We start from the raw sequence: 17,527 nt of genomic DNA, 5'->3' as shown, positions 1-17,527 counted from the left end.
CCCATTTCCTATTAATCGTAAGATATTGACCCATCTATGTTGGCAAACTCATAAATCTCTTGTTGAAACAATTACATCATATCAAGTTACAATTTAGAATGAGAGTTATAAAATAGTTTGCTTCTCATGCTGAAGAGTTATATGATCAACTTTAATTTCAAAATGACCGTAAAGATCTTACAAACTGTTATAAACGTTTTTCTTCTATTCTCATACTTGTCTGTGAATAACTTGGTACAGTTAGTCAGACACAGGATGGATACAACAGATACCATTAAGCAGCATGTCCTGCAACATTACAGGTATTTTGGTCATCAGTGTAATACGTTTCTCTAGTCATTATGTCAGGAAAGCGCAAGCCCTCAAAGGTAAGGGATAATGAAAGCAGAGAGGAGTTTAAGACTAGCTCATTCTGACAAAACACTGAATTTTGCATAATCTACTGGCTCGTACTATTTGCTTTTTAAAATGCATTTAATATACTGATTATCTGACAATTATTTTTGTATTTTTCACCTATCCTGCTTCTTACTAAAATGCTACTGGCTGTCCAGTGAAAATACATAAGAATGCAGTGACGAACCCCCCCAAATTCCTTTCTTTATTGTGATTGAAGAATCTGTGGATAAGGCGGAGGCAATACAGAAAATCAGAAAACTGCAGAATGCAGAAATCTACCTCTTTCACACAGAAGGCTGCAAAGAAAGAAGAAAAAAAAAAATCATACCAGTGCTCCTTATCCTCTAGTGGCTCCCATCTGCTTTAGTTTGCCAACTCAAAGATATTTTATTTTACCATGAAAGGCTCCAATAACAGTCTCAATTAGTGACACAAGAAGAGAAATACAGTACCCTAGGAGCATACAGGTAGTAGTGCTGCCTGATGAGGTCTTAAAAATGGTAAATGTGTTCCCCATTACATTTTTTTCAGTCTTACCCAGCTTTAAAAAAAAATACTCCTTTTTATGAATTAATTGCAGGCTTTTTTCTACAGTCTTCCAGTATTGACTGTTAACATGATGCTGTCTGTTTGTGATTGATCAAGAACACATTATTATTTCCATTGCTGATTGAATACACCACAATGTACAAAGTAATTTTTGAGGAATATTTGCATAAGTTAATTTGAAATTCATTTTGTTTATACCTACGAATCTCGAACTGCTGAAGAGAAGACAGGAAACACATTATTCATTATAAAATCAGAGAAATGGTCCATAACTGGGGAATGCTACACAAATGCCATGTAGGCTAAAAAAAAAAAAAAGTTAAATTCATAGACGTAAGTACTCTCTTGAGAACATTCTTGTTCTGAATTGGTACAATCCACTTTCAGCTAATTAAAAAGAATCTGGAATAACGCCTTCTTATTCCAGAAATACCAGGCTCTGCACACAGGGCCCTCACCACCAGGACTAGGTAATCAGGAATAGCCTGGAATACTTCGCTGTATGGCCCAGCTCTAAACCATTTAATTTTTCCTCAGTTTCCCTACTCTCTTGCTCCCCTAATTACTCTCTGTTCCGGAATTCATCCGTCTCCTCCTTTCCTTACTGGATCAACTTCTCTTGTCACCATCTATTGTGCTATCCACCCACTTCCATCACTGTCATCTCACATTGCTCACTGACGCATGTGATTGTCAAATATAAGTTTAATTAGAAAGCATTCACTGGTAACAAATTAAAATGACTGTCTAAAATTAGAATTGATCAGAAATTGTCTGAGATTTAAAAAGCAATACTATTACATGATATGCCTTTCTTGCTAAGTAATAGCTTACTTTTTTGCACTGATGATGAAATTAAACTGCACAGGGGGCTGGCATGAACCACCTACAATTGAGAGACACAGAACTACTCTCTACTGAGCTCATTTCACAGTAAGTACAGACCAAAGTAATACTTTTTTCCTTTTGAAGCAAGAATTGTAAAAATACACTAACACAAGATATCCTTTTAGCCTGTTACAAAAAAGGCTGTAGCTACACATAAATAAAAGAAGGGTTTTATTTACAGGCGGACATGACTTTAAAGCCAGCATATTTAAAAAAAAAAAGTCAAGTTCTTAGAAACTAGGATAGATACCTTTCCTTTTTTGTTATAAATCTGAAGAAAAAGAAACAATGCACCATGTGCCTAAATTAGCGTACGTTATTTTACCTTAACTGTAAAGGATTCAAACATAATACCCGTAGCAATCAGTAACGTAAGGCAAAATCTCCATCCTTAACTCCTGGTTAATGATACATATGCTTTATGGCATGAGGTAATAGATCTACTATGAGACTTACATACATTTTGTACCTCATTTAGGTCTCCTTCATAAGCACCAAGCAATTATGTTTTCCTCTTGCAAATCCTCCTTAAAATATACTTTTAAAAAGCTTCCTATATCGCTCTTGGCAATCAACTTTCTCTGTACTTCTTTCCATTTAAATTATCACACTTGTGCACCATATATGTCTAAGTAACTCTGCTAGCCCTCAGCTTCTCACTCCTACCTACTGAAAAAAAGTGAAAAAATGTGACAACTGAAGGAACTGACAGAGAAGCATACCAACCCTCTTAGGCAAGATGAGCACTGATAGCTTTAGCATACATTGACATTCGAAACAAAGGTCTGATCATTCCCCCCCCCGCTTTAATCCAGCTCTCTCAGGATGCTCATAGTTGTGTAGCCACAGAAAATTAACTCAGCATTAACTGCACGAAAGTACGCACAACTCCTTTGGTTCAGCTCCATACTGTAATGGTTGCTTTATTTTTTGGTACCTGAAATAATGAGACAGTTGCTCCCTGACATACAGGGATGTGACATATGTGCAGACATACATACCCACAGAGAGACATCAGGTCACCCACCTCTCCCGATAACCAGCTGACTGAACTGTGCTTGCGAATTAAAAGAGGGATGCCAGCCGTGAGTTTGAGACACTGATCTGGGATTGAGACCTCAAGGTTCAATTCCTGTCTCACCCGTGTATTTCCTCTGACTGTGAGCAATTTGCATCTCCATGCTACAAAATTCGGAAGGTTTTTTCCCCCCTCATGTCAAAACCTCATACTATAATTAAAGATTAATATACTAAAATTCTAAACGTTATGTCAACAGAAATTAATAGAGGGACAATTTAGGAAGTATTTACCATCCAGTAAAATTGTTGGTTCCGGAGAGTTTTGACTTCGGTCTCCGTAGTTACCAAGAGCAAGTACAACTTGTATGGGAAGAGGCACAAAGTCAATTAATTTTTTCATAGTGGGGTCACCGCATGAACTAAACGAGTCCATAGACTTTTAAAGGTCTGCTCTTTAATGAAGTCTTCCTTCAGAGATGCTGGAAATTAACCTAACGAGACTGCACTAATCTTCTTAGCTCATCTGCATTTTAAGGTATAATAGTATCACTTACTTGTTTTTCATTATTAAAATGTTTTGATTTGAAAGTCAGTACAGACAGTGCCTATTCAAAAGCTGACTCATCTTTTCTCATTAAAGGTAAGTGAATGGAGAGAGAATAAATTGCTTTTCTAGCAGCAACAACAGAGTTCTGAAATCTAGGTCACATTAAAGAACTGTCTTAAATACAGGCTTTAGACATTGAATTGTCTTTTTCCTTGCTGTGAAACATTGGGAATAACATACATCCTCTATCACCAATAAATTAGCTAGCAACTTGTTAATAATTGATACTTTAAATAGATTTTTTTAAATTTGATCAGGCTATAAAATTATTCCATCCTTATTAGTGTCACCTTTTATCTAGCTTCTCTGCTTGTACATAATTACAAGTTGTAATGTTCTGATTCTCGGACATCAAATTAAACAAGTGTGGTCTAATTTCTAGGTCCTGTAACAATACACGCAAGTAAGACCAGTTAGGTGAAAACAATGTCATTCCTCACTCACATTCAACAAAATGTGATTTTAGTCCAAGTAAGGAGAGCTAAGGGATAATTCAGAATTTAAAACCCATTTGTAAATGGACATTTCTTTGAAATGTCATTGAAAAACGGGATTAGAATTTTGTAAGAGCTTGGCTAACTGGATCAAATGTTTGAAATAAATAGGGTGTAATTCAGTAAAGACAAAAGCAAAGTACTACCCTAGGTGTGAATTTTCAGCTGCACAAAAGCAAGTGGGGTATGGCTAGCTAGCCTTTGGTTGAGCAGAAAAGGCTCTGGAAGTACAGGAAAGCCCAAACTTCATACAAATCAGTAACATGAAGCTATCAGGGAAAGGGAACACCATTTGAGGGCCTAAGAGCTGGTGTGCTTTATATTAAAGCAAACAAACTTATTACTCCATTTCTGTCTCCCACTGGAAGGTCTCAGCTACAGAACTCAATACAATTTTGACGAATTGGAGAGAATCAGAGAAACGCAAGGGTGACGAAATGGCTAGAAGACATGCTCTGTAAGGAAAAAATGAGCAAACGGGTATCACTACGTTTATTTTGGGGAACAGAAGACAGAGTGGAGACACAATATGGTCTTCAAATATGTTAAAAGCTGCCATAAAGAGGAAAGTAGTAGGGATGAAGACAAGTAGTAATGGGCTTAAACTGCAATGAGGAGGATTTAGGCCAACAGAAAAGCTTTCTAGTGGCAAAGATAATTAAGGATGGGAATAGTTAGCCTACAGAAGCTGTGGAATATGCTAGACAAATACCTGTTTGGATTAATGTAGATATAATTCATGTTGCTGGAGGCAGGTGGATGCACTACCTAATTGCTGGAGGTCCTTTCTAGCCGAATCTTTTCTGATTCCTTGGTGGCAAAGCACTATCTGAGTGCTAGTTTTCTAAACTTTTGTATAATTTATATTACATGCAGACACTTCTTCTGCTTCCCATTTGCAAGGCATTTTTATGTCTTGCGTTCACAGGAGTAATATATTTTGATTATATTATGCACCAAACAACTCTTCGCTTGTCTCCTTCCAAGTATTTATTGTAAAACCAAACCAATCCTCGCCAAAGAAACAGGCTTTATACTATGTTTTTTTTCAGCTTGTCAGATAGCACCTGAACTCACACCCCGATAATAATACTGAAACCAAACCAAACCAACAACAACAAAAACACAGCCAAAGGTGAAACTGTGACAGTTTTTTTGCTGCCTACTACCTTTCTAATAAACTATTCAACCTTGATTTAGCTTCATGGCCTTATTTATGTAACTTTATAGGCACTGCTTTTAAGTACAGGTATGCACTTAAATATTGCTATTTCAGCAGTGATGATGCTATAGCTCAGTGGTCTCAAATTGTTTTGAGTCAGGCATCGCTACCCACCCTCAAAAATTGTCACAGATTATCATAATGAATCTTGTAATTGAAAAGAATGTAAAAGTGCTAAGTTTCTGTGGACAAGCTGTAAATTAGTTAAAAGAGTTTTGTGGTTCAGTGGCTGCTGACAAACTACAGCTTGGAAACCACAGCTGTAATTCTAAATTACTTTGAAATATGTGGATAACCATGCATTAAAAATTTAATTCGGATCAAGTTACGCAGCAGTGAAATATAGCATCAAACATATAGTGCCCAAATATAGCAATTACAATAAAAAAAGGCAAGAAACCAAAACCAGTAAAACTTTTTCAGCAAACTTTAACGGAGCCTATGCTGGCTGTCTCTGTTCCTAAGTCTATGCTTCCTCATTAGTCACTCTCCTTTTGTAATGAAGCCTTTAAGAGGGTAAGACAGTGTACAGGTGCTACTTGACACTGTTCCACAGTCAAGGCACCAACTGACACTTTTGTTCAATGAAAATGCACTGCAGAAATATAACATAACAGTAATGAGAAAACAGAAACAAAGTATTTTTATGAATCACTAACAAACTTGACCGTTATCTAAGAATGCAGAAGAATATTATCTATATTGTAATAGATTCTAGTAATAGTAGGTTACTCTCCAGGAATAAATATCGCTGTGACACCTAGCCAGAAAAAAAATAATTTATTTAACTCGGGACACCTCTGTTAAATCCTTGCCTCCCCCCCATGAGCGAGCGAGTCAGCTGTTTCATGGCTCAAATTCCTCCTTATAACGGGGATAATAATTTTAATCAAGGTGTACAAATGATAGAGATAAAGCAGATCATATTAGATTTACAGACTGAAGAATGGACTTGTCTCACAGGTCTAGTGCTCCATTTTTTAATTTAATATCCATGCACGCTCATTTTAATTTAAATTGGAAATATTTTAAAAATTGTACACGCTTACATTTCTCAAGTGGAACGCTTCCTGTCTGTTGCAATGAAACATTTTAAAATTCTTGGATAGATTTTCCTTTTCAAATTACAGTACTTGTACACTGTCAAAATTACAACTCTTCATTCTTATCTACCATGCAGGCAAAATTGGAAATTTAAATGATTTGCAGAAAATTCAAAGTCTTGCTACAGTAACAGTTATGTACAATAAGCTTTTAAATTCTAGACTGTGTCCTTGTAAAATCCTATTAAATATGTTTGGATTTTTTTTCTGAGGAATATAGAAACCACTTTGCCTGTTATGCAACTTTGAATTTTAATTTTTCTGAAAGTACATAAGTTTTTCACCTTTGGGCTTGTCATTGTGATCTGATTTGCAGTGTATCTAAAGAGCTGCTGATAAGCTATCGATTTTTTTTATGAAACATACTCATTTTCAGAACGAGGCAAAAATTCAACAATGTCTATATTACAGGACAAAAGGGATCCACTTCTCATCTCATGTGCATTTGAGGTTATGTATTGGAACAATTAAAATTAAGTCAAGGGTTATTCTCAGTTTACATCACTAAAGATGTAAAAGGAAAATTACTAAGTTTTATTTAAATTCCCAAACTATATTCCTGTGTTGCACTAGCAAAGCTTTCAGATCAGTAAAGAAATATGGGTACTCTGCAATTTAATAAAAAATGATATTAAAATTTCTTGCTACCTTAACTTTAATTTTTGGGCAAACTATCGGTTTGTGTAGTAGCCACTGTTTCTGCATAGTGTCACTCCCGCACAACGTGTGGTTGATAGCAGGGATCGACAGTCCAGAGCACATGTCGAGCTGGAAGACAACTGCTCCCAGTGCCTATGAAGTTTTCCATTGAGCAGAGCTGGAAACCAGAAAACCACTGCCCCACAGAGACTAAATCAAGTGATGCATTCAGCAGCAGCACGAAGCTCCTGTCTCGCTCTATCTTGTCTTGCCATATGTTGTCTTTGCAAGATGAGAGTGAGCAAACAAGAAAGTAACTAAATTCCGAATTCCAGACAAACTGTGCGATGCTTCTGCTACGTAAGGAAGAGGTTTTATGTCTCAGGTTGACTTCAGAACTCTGTGGAGGCCAGGAAGACATGCTACAGGCACCCCTACTCCTGCTCTTATGTAAGGAAAAATGGATTTTGGAGCATTGTTCTTGAGAAGTTGACACCATTTGGTACAATGCCGTGGTGCTACATGAGGAATACAGTGCCAATATTCTGTGGCAAAAGACAGCAGCCCCCACGAGCTCAAAATTCAGCATGATTCTGCAAGCAGAAGGAGCCACTGATGACCAGGTCATATTCCAAAATTATCAATGTGATTCTGGGATTTATCTTTTTTTTTTTAAAATGACAACTCAGAAAAGATTCCACAGTAAAAATTTCATTTAATAACTTAATATTATTACTTTCTACAAAAATAAAATTACCCTCCCATTAAGTATTTTTGTTTTGAGGAAAAAATCTTCAACCTTCAGGGACTAGCAAAACTGAAGTTTTCCACTGGATAAAACAGTTGATAAATTATCTTTTGGGAAATCTCACCTCTTTTGTTGTTGTTGAAAGTTTCAAAGTAATAATACATTTTAATTTCACTAAATTAGTATTTTCTAACCAAACTACTGTCTCAGAAAACGTTTAATTGACAAACATAACCTTTTTATCTTTAAAGCATACAGCACTGATTTTAAGATTTATTTCTTTTGCTAGTCAAAACCTATTAAAAATGGGAGATGCACAGATGCGTTCAGGATATACATTGTATAATTTAATAGGTCTCTTTATTTCTGATTTCAGTAATTCACTGAAATATTTATGGCCTTGCCAGAACAATGGCTACACAGAGTTACCTCTTTAGTTATCATTATGCTGCTCCTTCCCAAGCAGCTCTTCCAGTAAAGAAAAGGTACAGTTCTAGTTTATTAGCTGAAAGAATATTAAAGGTATGCTATCCTCCCAATGCAGAATTGTCCCCACAAAGATGATCTTGCAGGAAATAATTTTCTCTTTCTGATACTAAAAATATAAAAAGACATAGCAGCATGAGTTTCAGCGAACACTAGCAATCAGACAATATTCTTGGGGTCAACAGAAGACTCGTATTTTGATATTCAGCCTCTGCAAATGCATCTTTAATATCACTGGCCTAATAAACAAAAGTCAAGTTAGCCAGGGTATGCCTACCCATGTTACAATTACATCTGGATTTTGATGTATAGACATAAACCAAAAAGGGGGGGGGGAACAGCCCACGCTTACACGTCAACTTTTTCAGAACTCTCCTGATGAACTACAGCCAATTATCTGTACAAAATTATAGCACTGTTGTATCTTTAATTTCAAGAACAAAATAGCAGTAACGTATACGGCATTAATTTTGTTGTAATAAACAAACACACCAGGGCTGCAACAAATAAATAAAAGAAATATGAATACTTAACAATATTAGCTCTTCTCAAAATAGCAGAATTGTTATTTGCGAAGACTTGCTACTCTGCCTTGTAACTTTGTTCCACCCACACTGTCAAAAGAATGGGAAGGGACACCTAACACTTTGCTGAATATGGAATGGTTTTGGCAATTGACCATAATATAGATAAAAAAACCTAAAATGAAGAAATGGATAGATTCCCTATTTCAGCTTTTAATGCCTGAGATGTAAGACTTTGTCTGTGATCCAAAAATCAAAAGCAACTTAACTATCAAGAGCACTAAGAGATGCTGACCACCAGCAGTTTCCATTGTCTTCTTTTTATAGATAGTCAGCGTGCAAGGAAAATGAATACAGAAACTGGGCAACTAAAATTCTGCCTGTAGGATCTTCATAATCAAATGTATAGTGACTACTGTGACTTGCAAGATCAATATCAGTAAGGTAAGTAGGATTTTTGGAAGCTATATTAATTTGGAGATCATTTTAGGGAACTTCAGCATGATTGCCATGTGTCAGATCCCAGGCTGACAACAGATTAAAGCAACGTGATGGGAAAAAATAGTTTAAGATGCACTGCTTGAGTTCCTGCTGAGCAGAGGAGCAGGCTTCATAGCACTTAATGGATTCTGATGACTGGCATTATATCAGCAAGAGCAAGACTGCATTTTTGGATAGAAATTTCAGAGGCAGAGTGAGGAAATTAGCAGTCAAAATACTTGAAAGGTGCATTACGCTAGCGCACATTTCAAAATGCCGATTGCCTGCTATTTTATGAAGAGACAAGTATGTTCCAGGGTTAATCAGATTTTGGCCATTACCAGTACCAAGTGTATTCCTTTTCTAATTTTGTGATAGAAAAGAAAATGCTTTCTCAATTCTTTTTAGCATGGTTTGCACCATATGGTCTACTAAGTGCAGCCAGCAACTACTTTTAAATGCTACAGTTCTTTCACTGAGGCATTATTATCCTTTGTATGATGAAAGTAATTTTATGTCTTCAGGAGATGCTTGTATTCTACAAAGCAGAAAGACCCCTCAAGACTTAGTTTCTAAAAATAGCTTACAGTCTTTCGAGAAGATGAAGGATGAATCTTTCAAGGGATGAGCTTGATTATTCTGTTTATTACTTTCTTATTTGCATTTCTGGATCTTGAGGATCCTGTAGTAGTAAGCACTGGAGAACGAGTTGGGTTTTTTTTTTAAACAGAGTCCTCACTTGAAGAATCGCCAAACTTACTTCACATACCTGTCATTCAACCTACAAAGCTGAAAACTGATCTGCAGCATTATCACAAGGCAATATGTACTTGGAGATTTTCAGGAATACACTGAACTTCTTTAAACCTCTTCCCTCAGGCAAAACGTCATGCTATTACAGAGGAAGAGGACAGTTTGTGTGGCTAATTCATAAATAGGTCATTTTGACCTGGTTGTCAAGGATGATCTTTAACAAGGGAATGAGTTTTCTTTTGGAAGAACACTCCACAACCTTGTCTTTGCACCTAGACTTTGTTTCACATGTATTGTAAATGAATCAAAAAGGTATTTTGTTTAGGGCTCCTTTACTTCATGTTGTACAAAAAGAAGCAAATAATGAAAGAGAAGTTCTATTTAGAAAGTAAAATATATCACGATGGTTGCCCAGCTATACATTTTTATCCACTTAGCAATCTCAAAAATATTAACTTCAACTCTCTAAGAATTCATTAACAAATTATTATGTTGCAGATGTCTTTCCAGGAAAAAGGAAAACCTTCAGTCTGCAGTGTAATGTCTATTACACTTTTTTCTTTGATGTATGTTATTTACACAAGAGCCCCCTTTTTGTGACAGCTCACCTGCAAGGAAACTGAAGATCACACGGGAAACATTTTGTGAGAATCTGGCATAGAGGACCACAGACAGGATGCTATTAAGTAGTTACTCTGCCTTAACTACTTTTTTTTTGAGAGAGGGAGAGAAAGCGAGCGAGGTTTAAAGCTCTAATCTCATACACAAGCTTGTCAGAGCCCAAATCTATCTGTAATACTCTCCAAATCAGAATGAACTCAGAAGAATGACGTTCAATCTTTAAATCCTTCTCTGCAGAGCTATTTTTCAACTCTCAGGTTCATAAAATGCATCCCTGCTGTGGCTCCAGAGCTTTCTAACGTGTATCCTACCTATTATGTTTGACACAACCACATGTTAGAATTCAGTTGCATTTAGAACAAAAAGTTTTTCTTGCACGCTATCCTGTGTAGTGTGATAGAAACAACTCAACGTGACAGAACTCTACCACTGTCACTGGCGGAAAACCAATTATCTCCTCTCCTGGCCACTGTTACTCTTTTCACTTCCACCAATAACTCTAATTGTAATATTCTGGACACTTCTGAACAATTTTTTTTATCTTCTTATTTTGCTTTCTTCTCCATAGAGCGATGTAATAAGTAAGTGTTGCATAAATAATGTCAAGTAAGACATTTTTCATATCTTGAAACACTTCCTCAAATATATATATTCAGTCCCTTTCTACATTCATTCCTAACCAATGTAAAAAGGATATTCAAATCTCTTTGATACAATGATTACTGTCAACCATAATTCACCAGTTTTCCAAAAACTCCTGTGATGTGTCAGGCCATTTCTGTTTCATTTTTGCTAATCAGTCCATCTAAGCTGGATTAGAACTGACATGTCTGCTCAACTATAGGTAAATACAATCAAAATATACAATCATGTTGATGATCTGAACTGGGAATTGTGTATTAAGTCACAGTTGTTTCTTAGATTTCCAACTGCATGCAGTTTATTACAGTAACTGCTCATGAACTAGCATAATTTTTACCAACAGGGACAGATTTCTGTTAATGACCTGAGGATATACATGTATCTCCAACCGAAACTGCAGGCTACGTTCACTCCTACAGCAATAAACTCTTCACTAAGACACTTTGATACATGTTCATGTAAATTCAGCAGAATAACATTTTGTAAACATTCCGGTATGAAAATAGAGCATTACAGTCAGGAAATTCTGCTAGTTTTACATGATTCTGGAAATCTTCATATTCCTCATTTTGGCATTAATTTTCTGCTTAAGTTTTCCAGGAAAAAATGTACTCTGGAATAACTTTATATTCTAATTATAGTTTGATGAAGGTGCATACTGAACTGACACTGAACCTGCACTGTCCTCCAGTGCTATGAATGATTTATTCTGCCAGTTCACATCCAATTTTAAATAAAAATATCTATCTTCTTTGCTAATGAACTGATACCAGATTTAAAAGCTCTGGAGGATTTGTTTCCTCAAGGGCATTTCCTGACTTCAAAACTCACATTTAAAAATCCTTAATAATAATGCTCTGATTTTCTAAGAATTTGGAGAAATCTTCTCATTCCGATGCGTCCTTCGCATCTTGGAAGAAGGATCTACATCTGTGTGGTTTAAGATACTGAGTTATCAAAGCTTATGTTCCAAAATCCTGTTGACTTAGACTGCATTCATTGCTTTTGTTTAACGCCCATCGAGGTCAATGGAAATATTCCCACCAATGAGTTTCAATGCGTTTCAGGTGATGTCTTTTGAGACAAGGAAACCCAAGTCTCTAGAATCCCACGTGATGCTTACTTCTGACTTCTTCCTCTCAATGTTTAGATCAAGATGATCTTGAACTACAGAAAGTCCTAGGAATATTGTTTTTGGAAGAGTGATGAATGCTATTAACAGAACCAAAATAACTTGTTAATATTACACTTTCATTTTTCCTTTCATGAGGTCTTTGTTAGATAAAAGCCTGTTGATGAATCCAAAAGTAAAGAGACTGTGCAAAAGGCAAGGGAAACACAAGAACAAAAGTAAAAAGAAAAACTGAATCCACTGAGAGATCTCTAAGTGATCTGTGGCAGCAAATCACTGAAGTCTCCAGTACCATCCACTGGCTTTACTGCACTCTGTAACAGGCGACTAATTTCAGCTTGCATAGAACTTATCGCTTGCCCAGTCACCCTTCTAGAATGGGATGAAATGTACTGTATATCTCTGAATTACTAGGTCTTTTCAGAAATGTCTACCTACTCCCAGGTTAAACCTCAGAAGAATAAATATTTTCTTGTTTTATTAAACTACCGTATTCTTATTAAAAGCTAGTAAAAGAACAGTAAAAGAGGAACAAAACTCCACTCTTTGGCTTAATATAAACAGAAGAAATTTTCAACTGACAATTAACAAAACAACATACATGCTAGCAGAAATAACACAAGGAAATACCCGATTTCCTGGAAGAATATTTATGATCCAAAAACATTCTGTGACTTCACTGTAATTCAAAGCACTGTTTGTTGCAAAGATTTATTTACTTTTTTGTTCTTTGTTTACTCTGTATATTTTCTGTAAAAGTCTCACTATTATTTATTCCACAACCTTCAGTGAATTAGAAAATATACCCAATTTACTTAAATAACATCATTATTATTACATCCATTTGACCTGGTAAAATGCATGCAATAAACTATCCTGGGATATCTGCTTAAAGTTAAGGAGGAAATGTACTGTCTATTTTAAGGGCATTAATAGGGAAAACCACTTCTAACTCTAGACAGATACTAGTTTTTCCTCATTCTGCATTCTATATCAGTCCTAGGAAGTACTGACTAAATCTTAAGCAGCCAGAATTAAGGCAGCTCTGTAATCTTGGAACGAAATGAGAAAGTAATACAGTGAACAAATTCTACTGGGTGAAGCACACAACAGAAAAGTGGCCAAATCACCATATGAAAACAGTCCAATTGCAGGAGAAGGTTCTCACTGTGGGTAGGGTGAGTTCAGGTAATGGTAAGGGTTAGGGTTAGAAAAACAAAGGGGATAGCCCTTAGCAGCAGGCCTTTTCCTGCGTTTGTAGGTCTTCCACCATTCTGAAAGACACTGGACTCTGGACCCCTTACCTATACCACAGTCCTAACCCAATCCAAACAGAACCTCTACTCAGGATCCTTTTTCCACATTTGGAAAAAAAACCCACATGGTGACTACTGAGACACGCTACTCTCAGTTAGCAAGCAAGACGCTAAAGCCACAACATTTGATGGAAGAAAGGAAGTATTTATGCGTGTGTATACACGCAGACACGCACACAAAGACACACACACTCACTCACAATCTACTTCCAAAATGGCACGGACAGACTTGGCAAGGTCTCTGGCTTCTGCTGCAAGAGCTGTTGTGACAGTAGGTCCAATCCTTCCCAACCGTGCAAGAAGTGCTTTAGTAGACAATGTTGTTCTTCTGTCACTAAGAGAACAAAAAATAGTAAGTCTTGATTTGTAAGATATGCTACTGGATTAATGATGATGCAAAATCGCTTGGGTAAATCTAAAAAATAATAATAAAAACAATTAAAACCCACTGTTAAGGTTCCTTGCAATTTTAACTAATCCTTAGCACATTATCATTAATTTATGGAAACATCCAGACAACCGTAGCTATGTAATTACTAATTGTTTTAATTTAAGGTTTTTAATGAAGCTGTATCCTGAAAGCCTAATTTATAATTCATGCCATTCCCTCTCTTCCAATAAAATGACACTTAGAAACATACAGCAAAAAATGTAGGAAAAATAGCTACAAGACAGTTTTTGGAGACTTTGAAACAATAGTAGAGTTTTTCAGTATTAATATTGCCATTTCGATATTAATAACTATGCCATTTCATTACCTTAAAACTGTCGAGGAAGTAGAGTTATCTGAAAGTACTTCATGCACGACCTGTTGGCCATTGTCAAGAAGTTAATAGTTTATAAATCGACACAGTCAAAAAGTTAATACCTTATAATTTGATGTTCTATTTGGGTGTGGGGTATTTGATTTGTAATTAAAGAGTCTAGTCTCTCCCAGCTAGAAGTGTAAAAAACGAAATATTATAACCCCTTTAAATGAAATAAATATAAACAACATCACTTTTTTTGTTTCATAACATTTCAAAATATTATCAAATATGACTTTTTTTGCCTTTTTCCTCTGGGGAATTTAATGGAAATTGATACGAGTTTGTGAAAAATTAGATGAAAAAAATTATCTGATCAGTTTCATTTGTTTAGCGTACAGCAAAACATAAAGATTAAGTAAATTCCTACATGGATCTGTACACTTATACACCATCTTTATTTCTAGCAATGAAAGGATCTCTGCAAACTAGTTCATAGTCAGTTTACTATGTTTATTCCTCAGAAACATCAACACAAAACTTTTCCAAATAAAATATTGCTAGAAATGAAAGGCAAAGTTACCTCTACAAATTGTAGCAATTTTTCAGTAGCCACCTCAAAGGTCTTCCTAGCTGATTCTGATTTCCGCAGCTGGCAGTCAAGCACTGTAACTCTCTTTCTCAAGTCTTGGATGTTATCCTGGGAAAAATATTTTAAGGCTTTTATTCTAATCATTTTCTCCCATGGCTCACATAGGTACATGGTGTGAATCGAAATGGATGCCTGAAATGTTTAACATGCGCTCTTTTCTACATTTCTGAAAAACACAGCTGCTCCTGAGGCAGGTATGCCTGATCTGCTAGTAAATCAGCTCCCAAACTGCAACAGATTTTGGCAAATGACATAAAGGTAAATTGAAATTGGCAGCTAACAACAGTGATAGGGCTGAAACTTAAGACAGTTTGAACTGATTCATGAATGGATCAAAAATACCAACCTGATGGTGACAGTATCTGTCAGCAGGGTGGCATAAACAGCCAGTATGTGAATAAACTCCGTCCACTAGTTTGCATCTGTACATCCTTTGGCCAACTGAGTAATTATGGCATATCTTGGAGAAAATTACCCCCTGGGATTTCTCTACATGCACTTATATAACCTATCGATCAGTGTTATGCATCCCTCTGTACTTCAGCTACAGAGAATGTGAGCCCCATTAGATCGAGTTCTGGAGGCTCAAGGTTTCAGCTTGAGTCCCTGGCACTGTTCATGTGAGAGGACCACGAGTAAAGTCTTCACATGTATATGGGCATGTTTGTTTAGCTAAGCTGTCTGCTGAACAGAAGACCTAAAACAAAATACTCTCCAAAATTAAGACAATATCACTATCATTAAAAATAAACTTCTACATCACTGTAGGTGATCTTTTCTGAAAGCCCACTACCTACTATAAAACTCTCATAAAAAAACCACCAAAACCACTTATTATCTTTACTTGAAGCAAACGAGTACACAAATTCATTTGTATATGCTGTACAAAGCAGCAGAGTCATGATCACTCTGAATGTCAAAGAATCTGTTAATTAAAACACTTTTCTTTGGTAATCTCACTGTCCACTATTGGAGAAGGAGCTGGTAAGCTCTCAGAGGGACCTCATTCTTTTATACTAAAAAGAGTATACTATAGAGTTGGTACCTACTTGATACTGCTTCTTTAGAATAATAAATGCAGAGAATCAAATCTCAACTCAGATACTCGAGTGCTCACTCAGAATTTCAGGAATTCAAGCTAGCATCTCAGAAACAAATCTCTAAGAAAGCAACCCACACGCTCTGAATTTCTTAAAATTTTGGTATTTATTCAAGTCCTAGAAAACAAACAGTGCTTCAAAAATACCTGACATGAAAGATAGGGCATCTCACCCAGATGTTCAGAAAGAAGTTCTAGGGTGTGATTCATCTCACCACACACACAACTGGATGAGAGGAATTCCTCCCTGGGAGCTACATGTACTTGCTATGTTGCTTCTTTGCAAGCTTGTATATGATAGAGCTTGGTTTTACCTTTTAATACCTTATAATATTGAATTAATTCTCATGATGAAATAAGGCAACATTTCAGTAGGTTTTCTTCATCAATTCATATGCACATCCATTTTTCATGAGAAAAACAAGGTAAACACACAAATGTCAACCTGCTTGCACTTGTTCAAACTGCGTGTAGAAAATGGATCTGCAATTACGGGGAGAAATTTAAAAGTGCCTCAAATATTTTATTCCTTCGCATGTTTTGAAATGCCTCACTGGAGATGAAGTGGTTTTAAAATATGAGGCTTAATTGAAAAAAAAAAAAGTTTTTTTGGCAGGATACTGTTAGTAGCATTTAAATGATTATCTTGATTAAATCTAAATTTACTGAAGAACACTACTGGACTTTATATTGTTATTATTTGCCTAACAGAAACATAAATATGAAAGCCATTTTTACATAAATGCAAAAGCATACAAATATACATATAGTCCTTAAAGACAATACATCTGCAGTCCAGAAACTATTCCATGCTTTAATGCTTGAGATGTGCCATTTTGACCTATGACCCACATATGCTTCCAGCTCCTATTTTTCCAGCCCAAAGATATCTGGGTAAAGGAAGACTCATACACTTCACATTACCCCCTTCACTATGCATCATTCCAGTTATTGAATAATACAAGACAAACAGTGACCTACTTTAGAAAAGCAGATGAAAAGAAAATGAAAACAAGACACATGACAACAGCAAGGAAACCATGGTAACTACGACAGGCAACGGCTTTGCTTACTTTATTTTGGCCAGAATGATCAGTGAGCTGAGCCTTCAGCTCTACAATTTCAGCTTCTAATAGGCGAATTACTTCTTCATAGTCCATTTCCATTCCACGAGCCTGCTTTTGTGCAGCTTCTGCAAGATGAATCCTACTTCGCAGAGCTCTTGTCTCTTCTACAGCTGCCTTGGCTTCCTACAGATGATAGGATTTAATCGAAAAGTTACAACTCTGGCTAACAAAGAAGTGCAGATTTAGCTCAAAAGTACCGCAGCTGGCATTAGGGCTACCTTTTAGTATTGATGGTTAGATGGTTCAATTGTTAATTTTTAAGTGTATGATGTTCAAACAA

At 36.1% G+C, this 17,527-nt stretch overlaps 1 protein-coding gene across 6 annotated transcripts in view; it reads right to left on the bottom strand.

Moving 5' to 3' along the window:
* Nucleotides 1–17,527, bottom strand: part of STXBP4 (syntaxin binding protein 4) — a 75,989-nt gene that overhangs the window by 24,995 nt on the left and 33,467 nt on the right. For all 6 annotated transcript variants that reach the window (XM_076353857.1, XM_076353862.1, XM_076353856.1 and 3 more), the window contains 4 exons: nucleotides 17,194–17,370; nucleotides 14,953–15,069; nucleotides 14,382–14,431; nucleotides 13,824–13,957 (listed from right to left, as the gene is read on the bottom strand). In XM_076353857.1, the coding sequence (XP_076209972.1) occupies nucleotides 13,824–13,957; nucleotides 14,382–14,431; nucleotides 14,953–15,069; nucleotides 17,194–17,370 (478 nt within the window). The remainder of the gene's footprint in view (nucleotides 1–13,823; nucleotides 13,958–14,381; nucleotides 14,432–14,952; nucleotides 15,070–17,193; nucleotides 17,371–17,527) is intronic.

Source organism: Aptenodytes patagonicus, chromosome 16 (genome assembly GCF_965638725.1).
Source record: "Aptenodytes patagonicus chromosome 16, bAptPat1.pri.cur, whole genome shotgun sequence".
NCBI classification, from domain to species: Eukaryota; Metazoa; Chordata; class Aves; order Sphenisciformes; family Spheniscidae; genus Aptenodytes; species Aptenodytes patagonicus.
This window is presented reverse-complemented; position numbering and strand designations above follow the sequence as displayed.